The sequence below is a fragment of the Carassius auratus genome, chromosome 36, assembly GCF_003368295.1.
Source record: "Carassius auratus strain Wakin chromosome 36, ASM336829v1, whole genome shotgun sequence".
NCBI lineage: Eukaryota > Metazoa > Chordata > Actinopteri > Cypriniformes > Cyprinidae > Carassius > Carassius auratus.
In genome coordinates this window covers 5388165-5404245 of record NC_039278.1, presented here as the reverse complement: position 1 = coordinate 5404245, position 16081 = coordinate 5388165, and the positions used below count along the sequence as shown (strand labels likewise).

The window sequence follows — 16081 nt, the reverse complement described above, 5'->3', positions numbered from 1 at the left end:
ATATATAAAAAGTATGCACTGTAGTTTGTGTAAATCAGTTGTCCTTGGACTCCCCCTTGAAGCTCCGGACTCTGAGAGAGATTTTCACAGAACAACACTGAAACACCTTATTTAAGATGACAGCACAGGACCATGCTGAAGTGAGCATCAGTGTGAAATATTTATTTGCATGCTCTGTACACAGGGTTGTTCCCACCTAAAAGGTTTCACTTGAATTGAGGAATATTTTCACCTCTTTTCAAAATCTCGGAATCTGAGTTTTCAAATCTGTTCCTATCAAAAATGGCATTTTCTAAGAAAATAAGCAAATATAGAAAATATTGCACACTGATTTTTTAATTGTTTTTATTTGAAGATTATTTTATCACTTCCGCAATGCACTAATTAGATTTGGATATGGATTAATTACATTTAAATAAGAATACATTCTGTATTTTATTCTGTCATATGGCATTTTGTACCTCTTACCAGCTCATACATTTTATGAACGTTTTATGCTCACCTAATATGATTAAAATCAGTATTGAACAATCTCAATGTAAACCCCAGCCCACTCCGGTGTTATCAAAAGCGGGGTCACGTCATTTTCCTATATTAAGCTCTGTGTGAACGCGCTCCTGGCACAAGCAGCAATAAGCGTGAACAACCAGCCAAAGCAGCAGCATGTCTGAGGTCTGAACGCAGGTTGAATCCCAGAACTTTCTCGGTGAGTTATGCACCTGCAGCAGCTCCCCTCACCGCCCGCGCTGGCCAACGAACCGGTGAGTGTGGACGATGATTTGACACCCATCACCGCCGCAGGGGACGACCGCGTCTCCTCCTCCCGTGACACCCTGAAGAACGAGTCACCGTTAAAGAAACTCTCCACAGGGATGAGAAACCCCTCAAACACTCGGGATTACGTCTCCGCTGCAGGAGATGAGCCCGAATCAAGTCAAGCGCGGACCGGTTTCGCCTCGTCTTCTGCCATGTTCTCGTACTCGGGGCAGCCGGTAGTTCCCGCGCTCCCGCCACTCTCCAGTCACTACTTGACACCTCATCCGTTCATCAGCAACGGGCCGTGTGAACTGAGCTACGCGTACTCACAGCCGTACGGACAAACTTACCCGAACACCACCGTCTATCCTTTCGCCTCGGTGCCCGGGAAAGCCCAGGTTTACCTCTGTAATCGGGCGCTGTGGTTCAAATTCCACAGACACCAAACAGAAATGATCATTACTAAACAGGGGCGGTAAGTCTACTTTAAAATGTTTTTATTTTAATTGGTTATTTAAAAAAATGGATAAAAGAGAGAATGAATGCCTAAAATTATAATTTAAAGACTGAGATTTTCATTTTATTAGTTAAATATTTTATTAATGTCAGTATAATAATTGTGTAATTAAATTGCCAATTAGGCTATTATAAATTAATTATTTTGGAAAAGTAGGCTACTTTTTCCAGTTTAGATTATTGCAGGCAGTTTTTACAAAATTTCAGTTTTATTTATTTATTTTTTACTGATATTTTACTTTTGGAAAAGTAATTTGTTGTCTCGGTTCGTTTTCCTGCAGCCGGATGTTTCCGTTTCTGAGTGTTAGTGTTGCTGGTCTTGACCCGACGTGTCATTATAATATTGTTGTGGATGTGATTCTGGCGGATCCGAACCACTGGAGGTTCCAGGGCGGGAAATGGATTCCCTGCAGCAAAGCGGACACTAATGTCACGGGTAAAATAATAATCAATCGACTCGAGAGGAATTTATCATAAAGCTTTGCTACGTTTTGCAAAGCGCAAATAACCTCATGAACCGACAATACACCTAGAAAAAATAAATAAATTAAATATTACTAATAACTACACAGTTATAATCATGTTAGTCACTTCCGTTTTAATAGTAACACCCATTCATATACATATATAATTTATTTATTACTATTATTATTATTATTATTATTATTATTATTTTAAGGAAGCAGAGTATACGTGCACCCGGACTCTCCAAACACCGGCGCGCACTGGATGCGTCAGGAGATCTCTTTTGGAAAACTGAAGCTGACGAACAACAAGGGAGCTTACAGCAACTCTACTCAAGTGAATGTCATTTTCTCTTTATGATAAGTATCAGTAGAAGTATTCTTAATGTATTTTCATTTGCCAGCAATCACCATAAGCGGCATTTGATGCACGTTTTGCATGATTTCAGCTTGCACATGAAAAATGACCTTTTTCAAATTACCTTGGGGTACAATCACCAATCACTTTTATGTACTTTTATGGCATTTTTGAAAATTATTCTTATGATTTATAATTAATGTAATGTGTATATATAATATACTCACATATGTATAGAAATTCCTTATACAGTTATGTCTCTTATGGGAATGGGGAAAATAGCATGTTTCTTTTTTTTATGTTGATTCTTTTTCTTTGTCTTTGAAGATGATCGTCCTACAGTCTCTCCAGAAGTATCAGCCAAGGGTGCATGTGATTGAAATAAGCAAGGATGGAGATGAAGATACAAGTGATCCTGATCGAGTACAGACATTTACCTTTCCTGAAACACAATTTATAGCTGTCACAGCTTACCAGAACACAGCTGTAAGAACTAGTCTATCGCTGCATTCATTTACATTACAAAAAAATGCAATATGTAATAAATTATTTAATGAACATGTTTCTTTATCTCCTCAGATAACGCAGCTAAAAATCGATCACAATCCATTTGCTAAAGGATTTCGGGATAATTATGATAAGTAAGTGCATTTCCATGCAAATTAATGCATTGATAATTATTTCACTTACAGGATTTCAGATCTGAATTTTAATTTCGACTTGACTGCAGAAATTAACATGATGTATTTTAAATGTAATTTAAATAAAATTAACTTAATAATAATAATAATAACAATAATTTGATTTTTTTTTCTAACAAAATCTTAAAGCATTTATTTTTGGTAGCACTTTTTGTTACAATATCCATGTTGCACATATTGCATATTGAAAATGAATAAAATTGCAATGCAGTGGATTTCTTTCACTAATAAATGCATGCATTATTTTATATTTTCATTTTAAATTTCATGTGTACACAAATTAATTTGTTCTTAACCTTGTTAGAATGTTTAAACAAGTGACCGCTTGCTTAAGGTTAGTCATTTGCATAAAACATGCCCAAGCCATCTCCATATAAGGGCTTTCCGCACAAACTTTCCTTACAGCCTTTTGTCACTCTCAGCAAACATACAGCGCTCTTTAAAAACATTTACAGCAAGATCCTCGAGTAACGAAGTGTGCCATTCTCAAAACCAGTTCAATCACAAATGAAACATTTTAAAACGAACCCAAATTTCTGGCAGTTCATATGCTGGGTATACCTCTCAGATCAGACCATAACAGCTTTTCTTTCACTGTACAGTATGTATTGAAATATTTTTAAGATGAAATCTAGTTTTCATCTTAACAAGATTATAAGGCCACCCAGAATATGTGGTTTTGTTGTTCCTACATTTTTTTTCAAGTTTATAAAACGTTTTGTATGAAAGTTTTTGCTGAAGCCATGATTTGTTCGTGAAAAGGTTCATAAGCAGATTTTTCCTATGTCTCCAGAAGTTACAGTGGCTCTGACGCCGACCGACTGACCCCTACACCCAGTGACTCTCCACACTCTCAGCTGCTGCCCGGCTCACAGTACGCAATGACAAGCGCTTTATTTCAGGAACAGTTTGTCAACGGTTACACAAAGCCCTGTTTTCCAACTCTTCCCCCTGACGCTGGCACTACTGACCGAACACTCAAGTTTACTAACAGCCTTGTGACCTCAAACCAAACCCAAGAGAGCAGCACAGTGTCCGAGCAGAGCTGGTTTGTGTCATCCGCTGCTGCTCCATCATACCAAACTGATATTAACACAGCGGCTGTGGTCTCTTACGCCACAGCGGGGGTCAAAGGACTGCCTTTCACTGGTGACACTAGTCACAGTTTGGATTACTACACCAGTGCCGCTGGATGGGATTCACGGGGATCGCAAGAGAACGGCAGTAAAACCATCTTAAATCTGCCTGGTTGGTTTCTAGATGTGGATCTTGAAAGATCAGCACAATCGAATTACATGCCTGAGGATGGAGATATGTTGGAAATGGACCCATCAGCTCTTGGAGTTTCTGAGGAGCTGGAAGGGAAAGATGCCACGGATTTGACTTGGACCAGCCAAAACCGATCTTCCATAAAATCTGTCAATTCCAGTGATTTAAGGATTTCGGAAGAGGCTCGACTGAAAAATCATTCCATCGATCCGGTTTCAGATGTTCAGACTGCAAGAGACATGCAGGTCTCACAAAACGGCCAAAAATGAGATTAAAGAATCTGCCTTTTTTCATTTCAATGCTCAGTTTGATGTTATCAATATAGAAAGAACAGTATTATGATGATTTATGTATACAGCATTTATTTATTTTCATGTTACACTGCACCATCGAAGATGGATGAGAACATCTCCAACTGTCTAAACTTGATGTATTTGATGGCTTAGGTGGCTATATTCTTTTTTTTAATTATATTATTATTATTATTTGTGGTGGAAAAAACAAATTAAGACCAACATCGGTAATAATATAATCAATGTAAATACATAATCATTATAATCAGTCTAATTATTATTAGCCCGAAATCACGTTTAATTTGAAAATGTATTGATTGTGACCTATTAAAACAGTATCTTAATTAAAAATAATACGTTTTCTTTTTTTTTCTTTTTTTATTAGATGCTTATTGTGAAATATAAAATGTTAATTTGAATATGACATCATGCTAGTGTCAGAATGTTTGAATGCCCAAATAAAACTGTCAGATGTTGCGTATAGATAAATGCCAACACAAGGTGGCGCCAGAGGAACGTATTTTTTGTCTACTTAGTCTACTGATGATTCACTTTAGAAGGATTACTTCCCTAAACGTTTGATTGTCCCCTGCTGCAAAATTAAAATCAAGCGAAAAGTAATTAAGAAAATGCGGATCCCAGACTAAAGTTGAGCACAGTGAACTTTATTTTTTCTTGTCTACTCAGTCCTTGAAGTCCAGCAGTAAAGCACTGTATGCCTCATGGGAGCATTTTATTTCTCTTACATGTGAGAGGATGAACATTCCTCCAGTTTAGATCAGGAAGAAATATAACTGAAAGCTGTGCATGTTCACTTTTTTTCCCTCTATTTAATACCATGCTGTTATTTATTTACTTTTTCTCCTAAATAGCGTTGTTTGAACTGTTTGTGCTGTAAACGTAATTCCACTGCTGGATATTCTGGTATATAGACATATTTCCACGCTGGATGGATTAATATTGGAAGTCATTTTATAGACACACACAGTGCTATTGGACATTTCAATTGTTACTGGCCAGGAATAATAGATGCATTTGTTTGACAACATGCTCAATAGAATTCGTGACTATTCTGATATCGAAATCTTAGTTTAGGGCACTTATAACTAGTGGTTTAAAAAGCAACATAGCCTAGATTGCAATAGAAAACACATACGTTTTACTTCAAACTGTGAAATATAGCCCAGCTAGCCTATTATTTACAAATATAATTATAATATAATTTTTACTAAATTAAATCCACTTTATGTAAACTAGGCGCAAAACTTAAGAAGTAAATGCTTTTTTCTTCTTCTTTTTTTTTTTAAATAATACTTAATTAATAATCGCTCTATAGCCTACACAATATTCTCACATTTCGTAAACCGTTTGTCTCGGGAGCGTTTCATCGCGTCCCGGTGGTTTCTGTTAACTCGCGTGCTGCCGGTTGCATTTGCGTCACGCGAGCGCAAATGACGCGCTGAAGGAGCGCAAGCGAGGAAAGAGCGAAAAAACCCGACGGTTAATACATCTCTACCGAAACCGCATCAACATACATGCCATTTTCTCTACGTTCCTGACAGTGTCTTAGAGAAAATCCTCCAGAGACGCACAAGACAGAATAAACCAGAATATCAGGAATGGATGTGAAAGATCAAGGAGCGCAGATGGAGCCGCTGCTTCCTGCGGTAAGAACCAGTTTCCTCTTTCATGTGGGATCCGTCGGTGGAGGGGCAATGACATGATGCTGGTGTGCGTCGCGGAAAAGGGCTTTCGGTGGTTCGAGCCGCATTGGGTTGGACCCCTTTATGGCCATCATTCACCCACCGCCACTGGAAGACTGGAAGTGTGTTTTAAATATTAATTGCAGACTGTAATACAGACTCATTTACTGCCAAAATGGCTTCATGTTACATGGACACGGCGTTTGTAGTGTGACACGATTCACACCTGCTTGCGTGGCTTTTAATTACACACGCATATGTCGTACAGTAGCCTACTATATATGGGGTTTAGATGCATGCATGTGCGCTCAGCATTCTCATGAGTTGCATGTCTCGTGTCAAATGTACCCAGCATCGCTGTGGAATTTAATGAGGCCTTCACGTGTGATGATTTCACCTGTTCATCTAATTTACATTTATTCTATTGTTGGGGTGGCCATATATAAAAATGGCTCAGTAGCTCACCTGGTGCAGTATTGAATTTACAATGTGCGATGTGAAGTGCTTGCAAGTCCCGTGAAACACAAATCATTATTTAGCTTAAAGAAGCAACCTTTAAGGTATGGTTACTTCAACAGGTGATTTTTCCACATTTGCATTGGTTTAGGTTTACTGTATATGTTGTATAATTTCAAATGCAGTAGAGCTTTAAACTTTTAGTGCCACTCACCATACATTTTTAATTTGTGGGCCACAACAGCACGTCCTGATTTTGCCAAGTCCGATGTGTTCCTAGGTCAACATATTTTGTTGACCCTGGAACAACATTTTACTCCAAAAATATATTCTTAACCATATCCCTACACCTAAACCTAACCTTAACCATGAGTAATCCCTAAAATCAGAGGAAATGATAGATGAATGACACTGATGTACAAGCACCAAACACTGATTTTAAGCATAAACTTCACAAAATCTATAAACTGGTTCTTCAAATCTGATTGGTTAATCACAATGTTGTTCCAGGGTCAACAACGATGTTGTCCCAGGAACATGTCTCACTTGGTAAAATCAGGTTAGGCGCCACAACAACCATTGTAATAACATTCCCAGATTTACATCTGTTTCAGTTAAAACTAAACATAGTTTAGCACTATTCACTGGACATTACATTTTGAAATTGTAGTTCAATGTTATGCAAAAAGTGTCACTTTGAGAAGTGTTCACTCAAAAATAAAATGCTGTCATCATCATTTACTGATATTATTCTAAACTTGTATGGCTTTCTTTTTTCTAAAGAATATGAAAAAAATAAGATATCTTTAAAAATGTTTTTATGTACAGTATTTTTGTGCATACAGTGAAAGTCAGTGTATAGTTGTTTTTACCTCATTGTCTTTTGATGAACGGACAAAACATGCTAAAACTGTTTTAAAAAAAATAGCTTCTTTTGTGCACAGAAGAAGAAAGAATGTCATACGCTTGAGATCGATTCAGGCTCCAGAATTGGTTGACCACCTATTTGCCCAAATACCTGCATTAATCAAAGCATATTTCATGGCTTTCCCAGCCCGAATTTCATTATCTCTTGATTAAGTGACACCAAAACAACCAGCACTCTCTAGCCTCTTACTGTAATTGCTCTTCATCAAGGAAAAGAAATAAAAATGTAATAATTGATTGAATTAACCTAAAAAAGCAGCTGCAATCTTAAAATTGTCTTAAGAGCCAGGGTCTCTGCTCCTTCTGACAGTTTGGTGCTGAAGTTGAGAAGAATCCACCCACATCCTATTGATTCTGCCATCCATTCATTCCTGAGCAAAGGCACAGAAAGTCACTTGGTTCCTAAGAAGATATTCACACACACTGTGTTTGTGGTTACATTCCTGTCTAATCATTGCATACATGGTTCAGAGGTTTCCAGACATTGCTAAGAGGAGTGTGCACTTACAAAATCCTTAAGTACAGTTTGTGCATGCAGCAGCAAGGCTTTATTAGCCACATCCACCATTTGAACGCCCATATGAACTTTATCCATGTACTAAATACATCAGAAACCCAGACTTTCAGTACAGCGTAGACAAAAAGCAGACACTGAATTACACCAAGAGAGTATATATATATATATATATATATATATATATATATATATATATATATTTTTTTTTTTTTTATTTTTTTTTTTTTCGTTCTTCTTTCTACCCCACAAGATTATATATGGCATGGAAGTTGAAAACCTACCAAGAAGTTTTAATAATAAAAGAAATATAAAAAATATGCTGCTCAAATATAACATTTAAAGATGTTTGTTATAAGAATATGTTTTTTTTTTTTTTTGTGATCATTTGGGTGAGCTGAGAGACAGATTGAACCTATCGTCACTGGCAGAGATCCAGCGGTCGGTTGAATCCACTGGGCTGGTACGTTTCACTGTAACTCTCAATGTGAGCTGAAGCGATGCCAGTGATCTGAGTCCCAGAGGGCCTTTTCTGACCATCATAAGTCACTGCCTACTTTGCTGCAGCTGGTGCCCTGAATGCTGATGTGTGTGTGTGGTAAAACATGTCAAAGAAGAGTGAATAATATTTGTCTATTAGCCTTAACACAGATTTTTTTTTATTCTTCATGTTAGTAAATTTGTTCTGTTGCTTTGTCTGATCTTCTGAATCCTGTGTTCACTTTGTGGTTAATCTAGACCATATAAAATCAAAATGAGAGTTTTGTGGCTTTTAGTGCATGTCTGTTTATGTTGAGACCATTTATATTTTAGTAAAAGATGAAAATGATCCTTCTGCAAATATACATGTGCAGTTATTCTCTTTCGGGACCTAAAATATGGATGTGGTGTGAAAAAAACAAAAAAACAAAAAACAGGATATGATATCATAGAGTGGACCGTGTTAACTATGTGTCAAGGTTAATAAGTCTCCTAAAAGTAATTTGACATCTGACATCAAGGCGAGGATAGTTTAGATTGTAAAATGTTATATGGTACAGCTAACCAAAAACTTGGTATTTAAATGGTATTTCTGAATTAGTAAATTATGATATTTATTAAAAGTGTATTTTATTTTGGAATTATATTCAAATGCATAAACACATATATTGCATATAAATTTTTTTTTTTAAATGATGGTTACACCACATGACATTTAAATGTCAACATTTCATGACAATGGTACAAAAGGAATCAACATAAATACAAAGGTTACATTTCTAAGAACCTGACACATGTGTTATACTACCTTATTAAAAATGTACCTTTACACAATTTGGATTTCCCGGTCCGAAATTAACAGCCTACAAAAAATTGGTCATATATTTATATGCTATATTATTATCAAATATTGAATTCAATCTTTTTGTCAACTTATTTTTGTTCAATTGACATAGGTTTTGTATTTCTTTTTTAAACTGATTGGTTGTCCAATGCAATAATTCAGAATGGCTGGAACACAATATTAAGGTTAAAAATTGTATTTTTTTAATGTTTCATATGCATATGCTTTAAAAAAAACATTGCATGTAGGTTATAAAAGTCCAAGCTCTTTCTCACTGTAATTATGTGTGTCGTGTAAATACTGATGGTGCAAGTGATTTTATTGCCTTTCTTCTCCTCTGCAGGTTCAGAGTCCTGCTAGTGATAACGGGGTGAGTCCTAGTTCTTAATTTCCTGTTATGCTTTTCAAAGCATGATCACAATGCTGTGGATTTAATTACTGTTTTGTTTGCAAGAGTAAGAGAGTGTCTGGTTTTCATGCATCCAAATGATGTGATTCATTGTGACTGATTGGCAGTCAATTTTTAATGTCTCCATGTGAGACTGATGGCGCTTGACTGGACATTTGTAGGCATTCAGTGGAGCCTGTCACTAACCGTTAATTCAAATCTTCATCCACAAGCTTTTGGTTACCAGGAGAGTTTAAGAGATACTGAGACATTTTAAGCATCAATCTTTGTTTAGTCTAGAGTAGCCATGAGTCTAAAGAGAGAGGGAGATGGGACAGCTTTTAGTATTTGTCATATAGTGAGCTGGAGAGGAGCCATTGTGAGCAGACGGCGTGACCAAGGGAAGCATGCTGCTCTGGAGGACATAGAGCTCTCAGACCTGTGGGGAACCTCAGTCTGCTACATGTCTCCATAAGCAGAGATTTATACTAGGACTGCATGCTCGATTCATCACTTTAATAACCAAACACACCCTGCTTAAAAGCCCACAGTGCTTGTTGGAATGTCATCATCCAAGTGATCAAATGATGCACCTGAGAGGTTTTGGGCAAATGTGATGAGTACATATGTTCTGATCATGAATATTATAGTGAACTAAAACGTTAAAAAGCATTGAAATAAACTTGAAATAAAATAAAAGTTAAAAATGAGATTAAAATATACAAAAATGTAAAAAAAAAATTCTAAATAAAAAAACCTAATGAAAATGATAAAACTAAATTACTAAAACTTTAACAAAAATTACTGTGAAAAATAAATAAATTGACAATATTAATAAAAGCAATAATGGTATCTCAGTGAAGCATAAATAGTTCAAGAGTAAATTTGTCTCCCAGACAGTGAGCAGTCTTTCTGGGGACTGTGATAGACTCTGTCCCTGGCTATTCAGTGACTGGCGGCATCTTTCAAGCCAAGGACTTCAAACTTTACGTCGCCTCAGGATTTTCCATAGGATGCTTGGCCCAATGGCAGCCTTCTCCTCTGTGATTCCTCTAGGCCTTCTTCATATGTGGCCTTTTCAATTTTGCCTGACACCTGGGCTGGTTTTACGCCAGGGTGACCCATCGCTGTATTAAATCTGTGGCCCCTTGGACAACTTCTCACCTGTTCCAACCTGGTGTGCAGTTGAGACTGACCTCCAGGAGGAAGGTAGTTGTAGTAATGAAAAATGCCTTCAACACTGGTTGGAGCACTCTGTTAGAGGGCTATCCAGCGTTCAGCTCCTGGTCGATCCATGAGCAGTGCCTCCATATCAAATGCCTCAAGATGATGGTGGTTTTTCTGGCCCTGAAAACCTTCCTGTCAGAGTGGTTCATCTGCTAGGCAGTCTGAACCTTGGCGAATATATGCTGTATAGAGTCAATGTATCTCCGGGAGAATGGACAGTGCATCCTCATATTGTTCAGGAAATCTGATCTGTCTTAGGGAGGGCAGAGGTTGACCTTTTTGACTCAGAAGATAACTCTTACCGCACAACATATTTCTCCATGCAACAAGATGCGCTGGCCTATGATTGGCCCAGGTCTTACCTGTACACCTTCCCCCCGATTGCCCTGCTTCCTCAGGTCATCAGACAGGTTATGGAAGTCACTTGCTCAGTCCTCAGAGTGGCCCCACTTTGGAAGAACCAAACTTGGAGTTAGTGCAGTTGTCAATAGCTGCCCAGTGGCTGATATTGTTATGGAGGGACCTTCTCTCACAGGCGAAGGGAATGCTTTGGCACCCCTGGCCAGAGCTGTGGAGCCTTGTGCAGGTGAATCTTGACTTTCACTTATGAAAATAATGTAGATCAGCTAATGACAAACCAGTTCTCTGAAATACCTCAAAGGTGCATCTCATGAGCCTTCAATTAGGATTGCTACCTGTGTTTGCCTTTCTAATTTTGTATTTTTGCCTTTGTGCCCATATTTCTTTTCTATATCACAATAATGTTGTAAGTTTTTTTTTTTTTGTCAGACCACTAGTAAAATGTAACTGTGAATCCTATCCAGTCTATTTCAGTCATCATCCCACGAACATTAATGTGTACATTTGTACTTTTGAAATGTATATATGGCATTAGAAGTGCAGCCTGTTGCCATAATTTACATTAGGTAATACTAACAGAGTGCACTGTTATATTGACAACTTGACTAAACATTTTGATCTTGTTCGTGAATAATGACACAAGAAACTTTTCATTCTGATGGCACTGATATGTTCATTGACATAATTACTTTTGAAAGATGAACTAAATATTTTGAAGTTGAAAAAAACTGTAAAGAAAAGATCCTCTAATTTTATAAATATCCAGTTTCAATTGGCTCCTAAAAATGAAGCAGCAGTCTGTGTGTCCTAAAACAGCTAACGGTTGAAACTACATTTCCCATCATGCATGAGATGCATTAGAATGTTGATGTTTTAGTTGAAATACTGAGAGGAGGGAGCTCAGAGCTGCACACATTATCCGAAACGCTCACACACAGAGCGTGAATCACTGAGCACACGCGCTCATACAGCTCAGATACCAGTCCACGCAGTCAGTGATGTCGGCACTCTAATCTCCAGTCCGATTGGTGGATGGACGCCTGTCAAACACAGGCTGCACGTCTTGTTCTCAACAGTTGGACAACACAGCCCCGGCGATCAGGGCCACAGCTGTGTCAGAAAGAATAGCGCGGCAAGAGGTGCGCAGAGGAAACTTAGCTGCTCTTTAGTGTGTCCTCACCACACATTTCCTCTCCTTGGGATAAGGAACAGTCGTCTGGACTCGCTGCAGACAGCATGCAGCACAGATCCTCGATGAATACAGGCTTTAACTGTCAGGTAGGAGGATGGAGCGTCCCGAGAGCCGGAGTGTCTCTGGCGTGTCCTTGAGGTTGTTTGCATGCCTCTGTAGAGATGTGGTTGTTTCAGCGTTGAGTTCTGGTTATATAACGCTCAAAAATGTCTTTTTCATCCTGGTTGTTAAAGCTTCATCTTTATCTTCTCCTACACTCTTTCTATCAGCATTTCCTGTTTCTGTGTTCTTGGAGCTATTTTGGTACCTCCTTCCCACGGTTTCTCCGTTTCTCGTCTTTTCCTCTCTCTCCTCATGTCCTTTTCATCTTTCGTCTCTGAGGGTCAGAAGGGATGAATCTGGTTCAATCAGAAGGGAACAGCTTTAGAGGGAATAAAGGAGCAGATGTGAACACAAATGTGTGTCAGTATTTATTCTGGGGACGTAAACAGCATATACTGAGAGGAAAGATAAAGACAGCAAGATCAGAGGAAGAAAATATTGTATCCAAGAGCAGAAAATATTTAGGCTGATGACGAACTAAGCTGTAAATATGCATTTTAATTATGCTAATGAGGCATGGGCTGTTTGTGTGAGGCGTCATGCTAGTGTGCGCCGCTTTCAGCTCTGTGGAAGGATGCTGATGCTGATCCTTCCATTGCCATGGATACCACAGCCGTCTGTCGGGATCACTCCCGCCACTCTCAGCCAATCGAACGGCTCAGATCCCATTCATCCCCCTTCAGCCTCTTCATCCACCCCAAATAATCCTGTCTCTCACCGCTACAGTTGTTACTGCACAATCATGCAGTTTTAAAGACTTACTTGCAGGGAGATCTCTAGGACAGACGAACAGTGAGTGAATAATGTGACTGATAGCTGGTGACACACTGTTTTGTTTCGGCTGTTTAAAGGGTATGGCGTCGTGACCTGGCACTGTGCTGAAGAGTGATCTTCAGTGGAGAAGACTGCATGCAACAAATGCATGCCATCATTTAATAAGGTTTCATAGACAGAACTGGGTCACAAGGTACCGTGACCCAGAAAACGAGCTTTGTGTGCTGAAGAAGATTAACAGGAAGTGATAGCATTTCAGTGTACAAAGTCCTGTTTACGGCAAATCCAGTATGGAAACACAAAATTATAAAATGACTGATATTTTTCACCAGTGCGATTCTTACTGCATCTGTTGAATTGGGTTTATATATATATATATATATATATATATATATATATATATATATATATATATATATATATATATAACTATGGGAAAGAATTTTTATATCTGTGGCTTCCATAATAAATCAGGTTGATCCCAAGTGAACCAATAATGGATCAGTTCAGTATGATGTTAAATAAATAGTCTAGAGATGCATTGTTTTGTTTTAAAATCATGTATTGTTTGCCATAGATTCAGATTTGTAGAGAATATGACTTAAAAGCCCCTTGAAATTCGAAACTATACGCCCTCAACTTCCGGTTTCAAAAGGAAATACGTCAACAGAACACAGAAAACTGCACTCATCAAGCCATTTCATGGGGTCTTCAGCGAAACATTTGTGTGTGTGTCAATGTTAAACTTCCTCTGAATATAATTACTCTGTTCTTTCAAAAGAAAATTGCCAGGCCCTCAGCTACAGCTGACCGGACGTCCCTCCTCAGATAGTGATTTTAGGAGTGGGAATGATTATTCTAGGAGTATCTGATCTTCTTTCATCTCCTGCAGACCCTTCTAGAGTTGCGTTGTGATGAATCTATGGTGTTATACAAGTTCCAGCAAAATTCTAGGCTTGTTCGGTAGTTTGGTGATTACTCTTCACATTATAAGCTTCCTTGATCACCTTGAGTGTAAAGCAATCCAGATTCAATCTCCTAACGTCTTAAAGTCAATCATTACAGGTCACTCATTACAGCAGAAAAGCAACATCTGTCGCACACTATATATATACATGTGACCCTTTTATCCGCTATAAACCATTTACATAAGTCCGTTATGATCTATTGGATCTGCTGTTGACAAAAACAACATCCTTGTGTCCTCATAATGTCTCATTGCATCAATGCAAAAGTTTTGTGTCACTAGCAAAAAATATCTGACTGAGGTCTCCTTAGATGCAGACAGAAGGCTTTGAGAATGCTATCAGGACTGAAGAATGAAGATGTTAGTGTAAAAACAGACTATAATTCTAGTCGGAAGGCTAAGAAGATCCCTTCAGAGTAGGAACTCTTACTATTCAGTCTACTGTCTGATGAGATCCATTGCTCTTCAGGAATGTAAGTGTGAATATACAGGTCCATGCACTTCTGCAGAGTTAATGGATGCTGTTTAGGGAACACAAACAGTTCTGGCTCTGGAATTTCCTGTAAGATGTTCAAACTGCCAGGAGGAAACGACTCTACAAACCACAGGAGTAACATGTATGGAAGCATAATGCATTCACAACAACATTTGTATTTTATTTAGGTTGACTTGTTTGATTCACTGTTGTTTGAACACAGAGGCGATGAAACATGTGGGTAGTATATATCACGGCACCCACATTCAGAATGTCCTGTCTCCAAAAGTGTCGTCTTCCGTCGTTCCTCTTCGGCTTTTAACAGCAGCCTTCTTTGTCATCGTTAAATGGGGCATGAGACGACAGCAAGAGGGTGACACTGGAAAGGATGAAGTGCTGGAGACATTCTCCGGCTGCTGGAGTAAGATAGGCAGCTGTTATCTGCAGGTTCTGGGAGATGTTGGACGGCTAGGTTTTGGACTTGCAATATTTTATTTTATTTTATTTTAGTTAATATAAACATTTCAGGCACAACAACTCAAATATAACATTTCCTCAATATAATTTTATTCCACCAGACTCCAGATATTGAGCCTTTCTCTGATAATTCACGTCTTTATGTCTTTAGATTTATATAGTCGAAAAAAAAAAAACAGTGATGAACAACAGAAAATGTAATTAAGCTTAGAGCTAATTTTATTTCCCTGACCTAACATGGGACTCTGGAAAGAGGGCATTGAATACTGTACAATAATAGAGTCAGGTGGAGAGGGGCTGGAAAGTAATGGAATGTGTATCCTCTTAAATATTTAGATTTTTATATTATTTTATTCAGAATAACATGTAATGATAATTCACAAACAGTGAATTCACAAAAAATAATTCACAAAAATTATATTAAAATGTATTAAAATATGGTAAATCTTGATGCCATTCTGATTTCATGTTGGCTTAAGCAAGATTCATGTCTTTAAGCCTGTGTTTGTTTGTGTTTGTGGAAGACGGTGTAGAATCTGTTTCTTAAGTATAAAATGAGGTCAGGATGTATTTTCTTTTAATATTTAATGGGAAAAAAGCATCCCACTGCTGTTGTGAATCTCTTTTACTTCCCATGAAAGAACATTCACACAGTTATGTTCAGTATTTTTAATTATCTTGATGATTTGTGATTTAGCTACAGCTAATATATATATATATATATATATATATATATATATATATATATATATATATATATATATATATATATACAATAAAAATACACAAATTGTTCATGTAAACCAACTGGTAGTTTTTACATAAACCCTAGTTTTTA

The 16081-nt window shown here is 37.7% G+C and overlaps 2 protein-coding genes across 4 annotated transcripts in view; both read left to right on the top strand.

The window, feature by feature from the left end:
* Window positions 1-60: 60 nt before the first annotated feature.
* tbr1a (T-box brain transcription factor 1a) lies at window positions 61-4472 on the top strand. The gene is made up of 6 exons (XM_026220955.1): window positions 61-1231; window positions 1554-1708; window positions 1952-2073; window positions 2422-2580; window positions 2674-2735; window positions 3589-4472. Exons 1-6 carry the CDS (start codon window positions 714-716, stop codon window positions 4331-4333), a joined length of 1761 nt encoding a protein of 586 aa, XP_026076740.1. The 5' UTR covers window positions 61-713; the 3' UTR covers window positions 4334-4472.
* A 1278-nt stretch (window positions 4473-5750) lies between these two features.
* Window positions 5751-16081, top strand: part of LOC113055022 (sodium-driven chloride bicarbonate exchanger) — a 33644-nt gene continuing 23313 nt past the window's right edge. The window contains exons 1-2 of one of the 3 annotated variants that reach the window (XM_026220954.1): window positions 5751-6024; window positions 9625-9651. In XM_026220954.1, coding sequence (XP_026076739.1) covers window positions 5977-6024; window positions 9625-9651 — 75 coding nt within the window. In that variant the 5' untranslated portion in view covers window positions 5751-5976. Of the gene's footprint in view, window positions 6025-8318; window positions 8421-9624; window positions 9652-16081 lie in introns of those variants that run through there. The other 2 variants (XM_026220952.1, XM_026220953.1) reach the window with 2 other exon arrangements.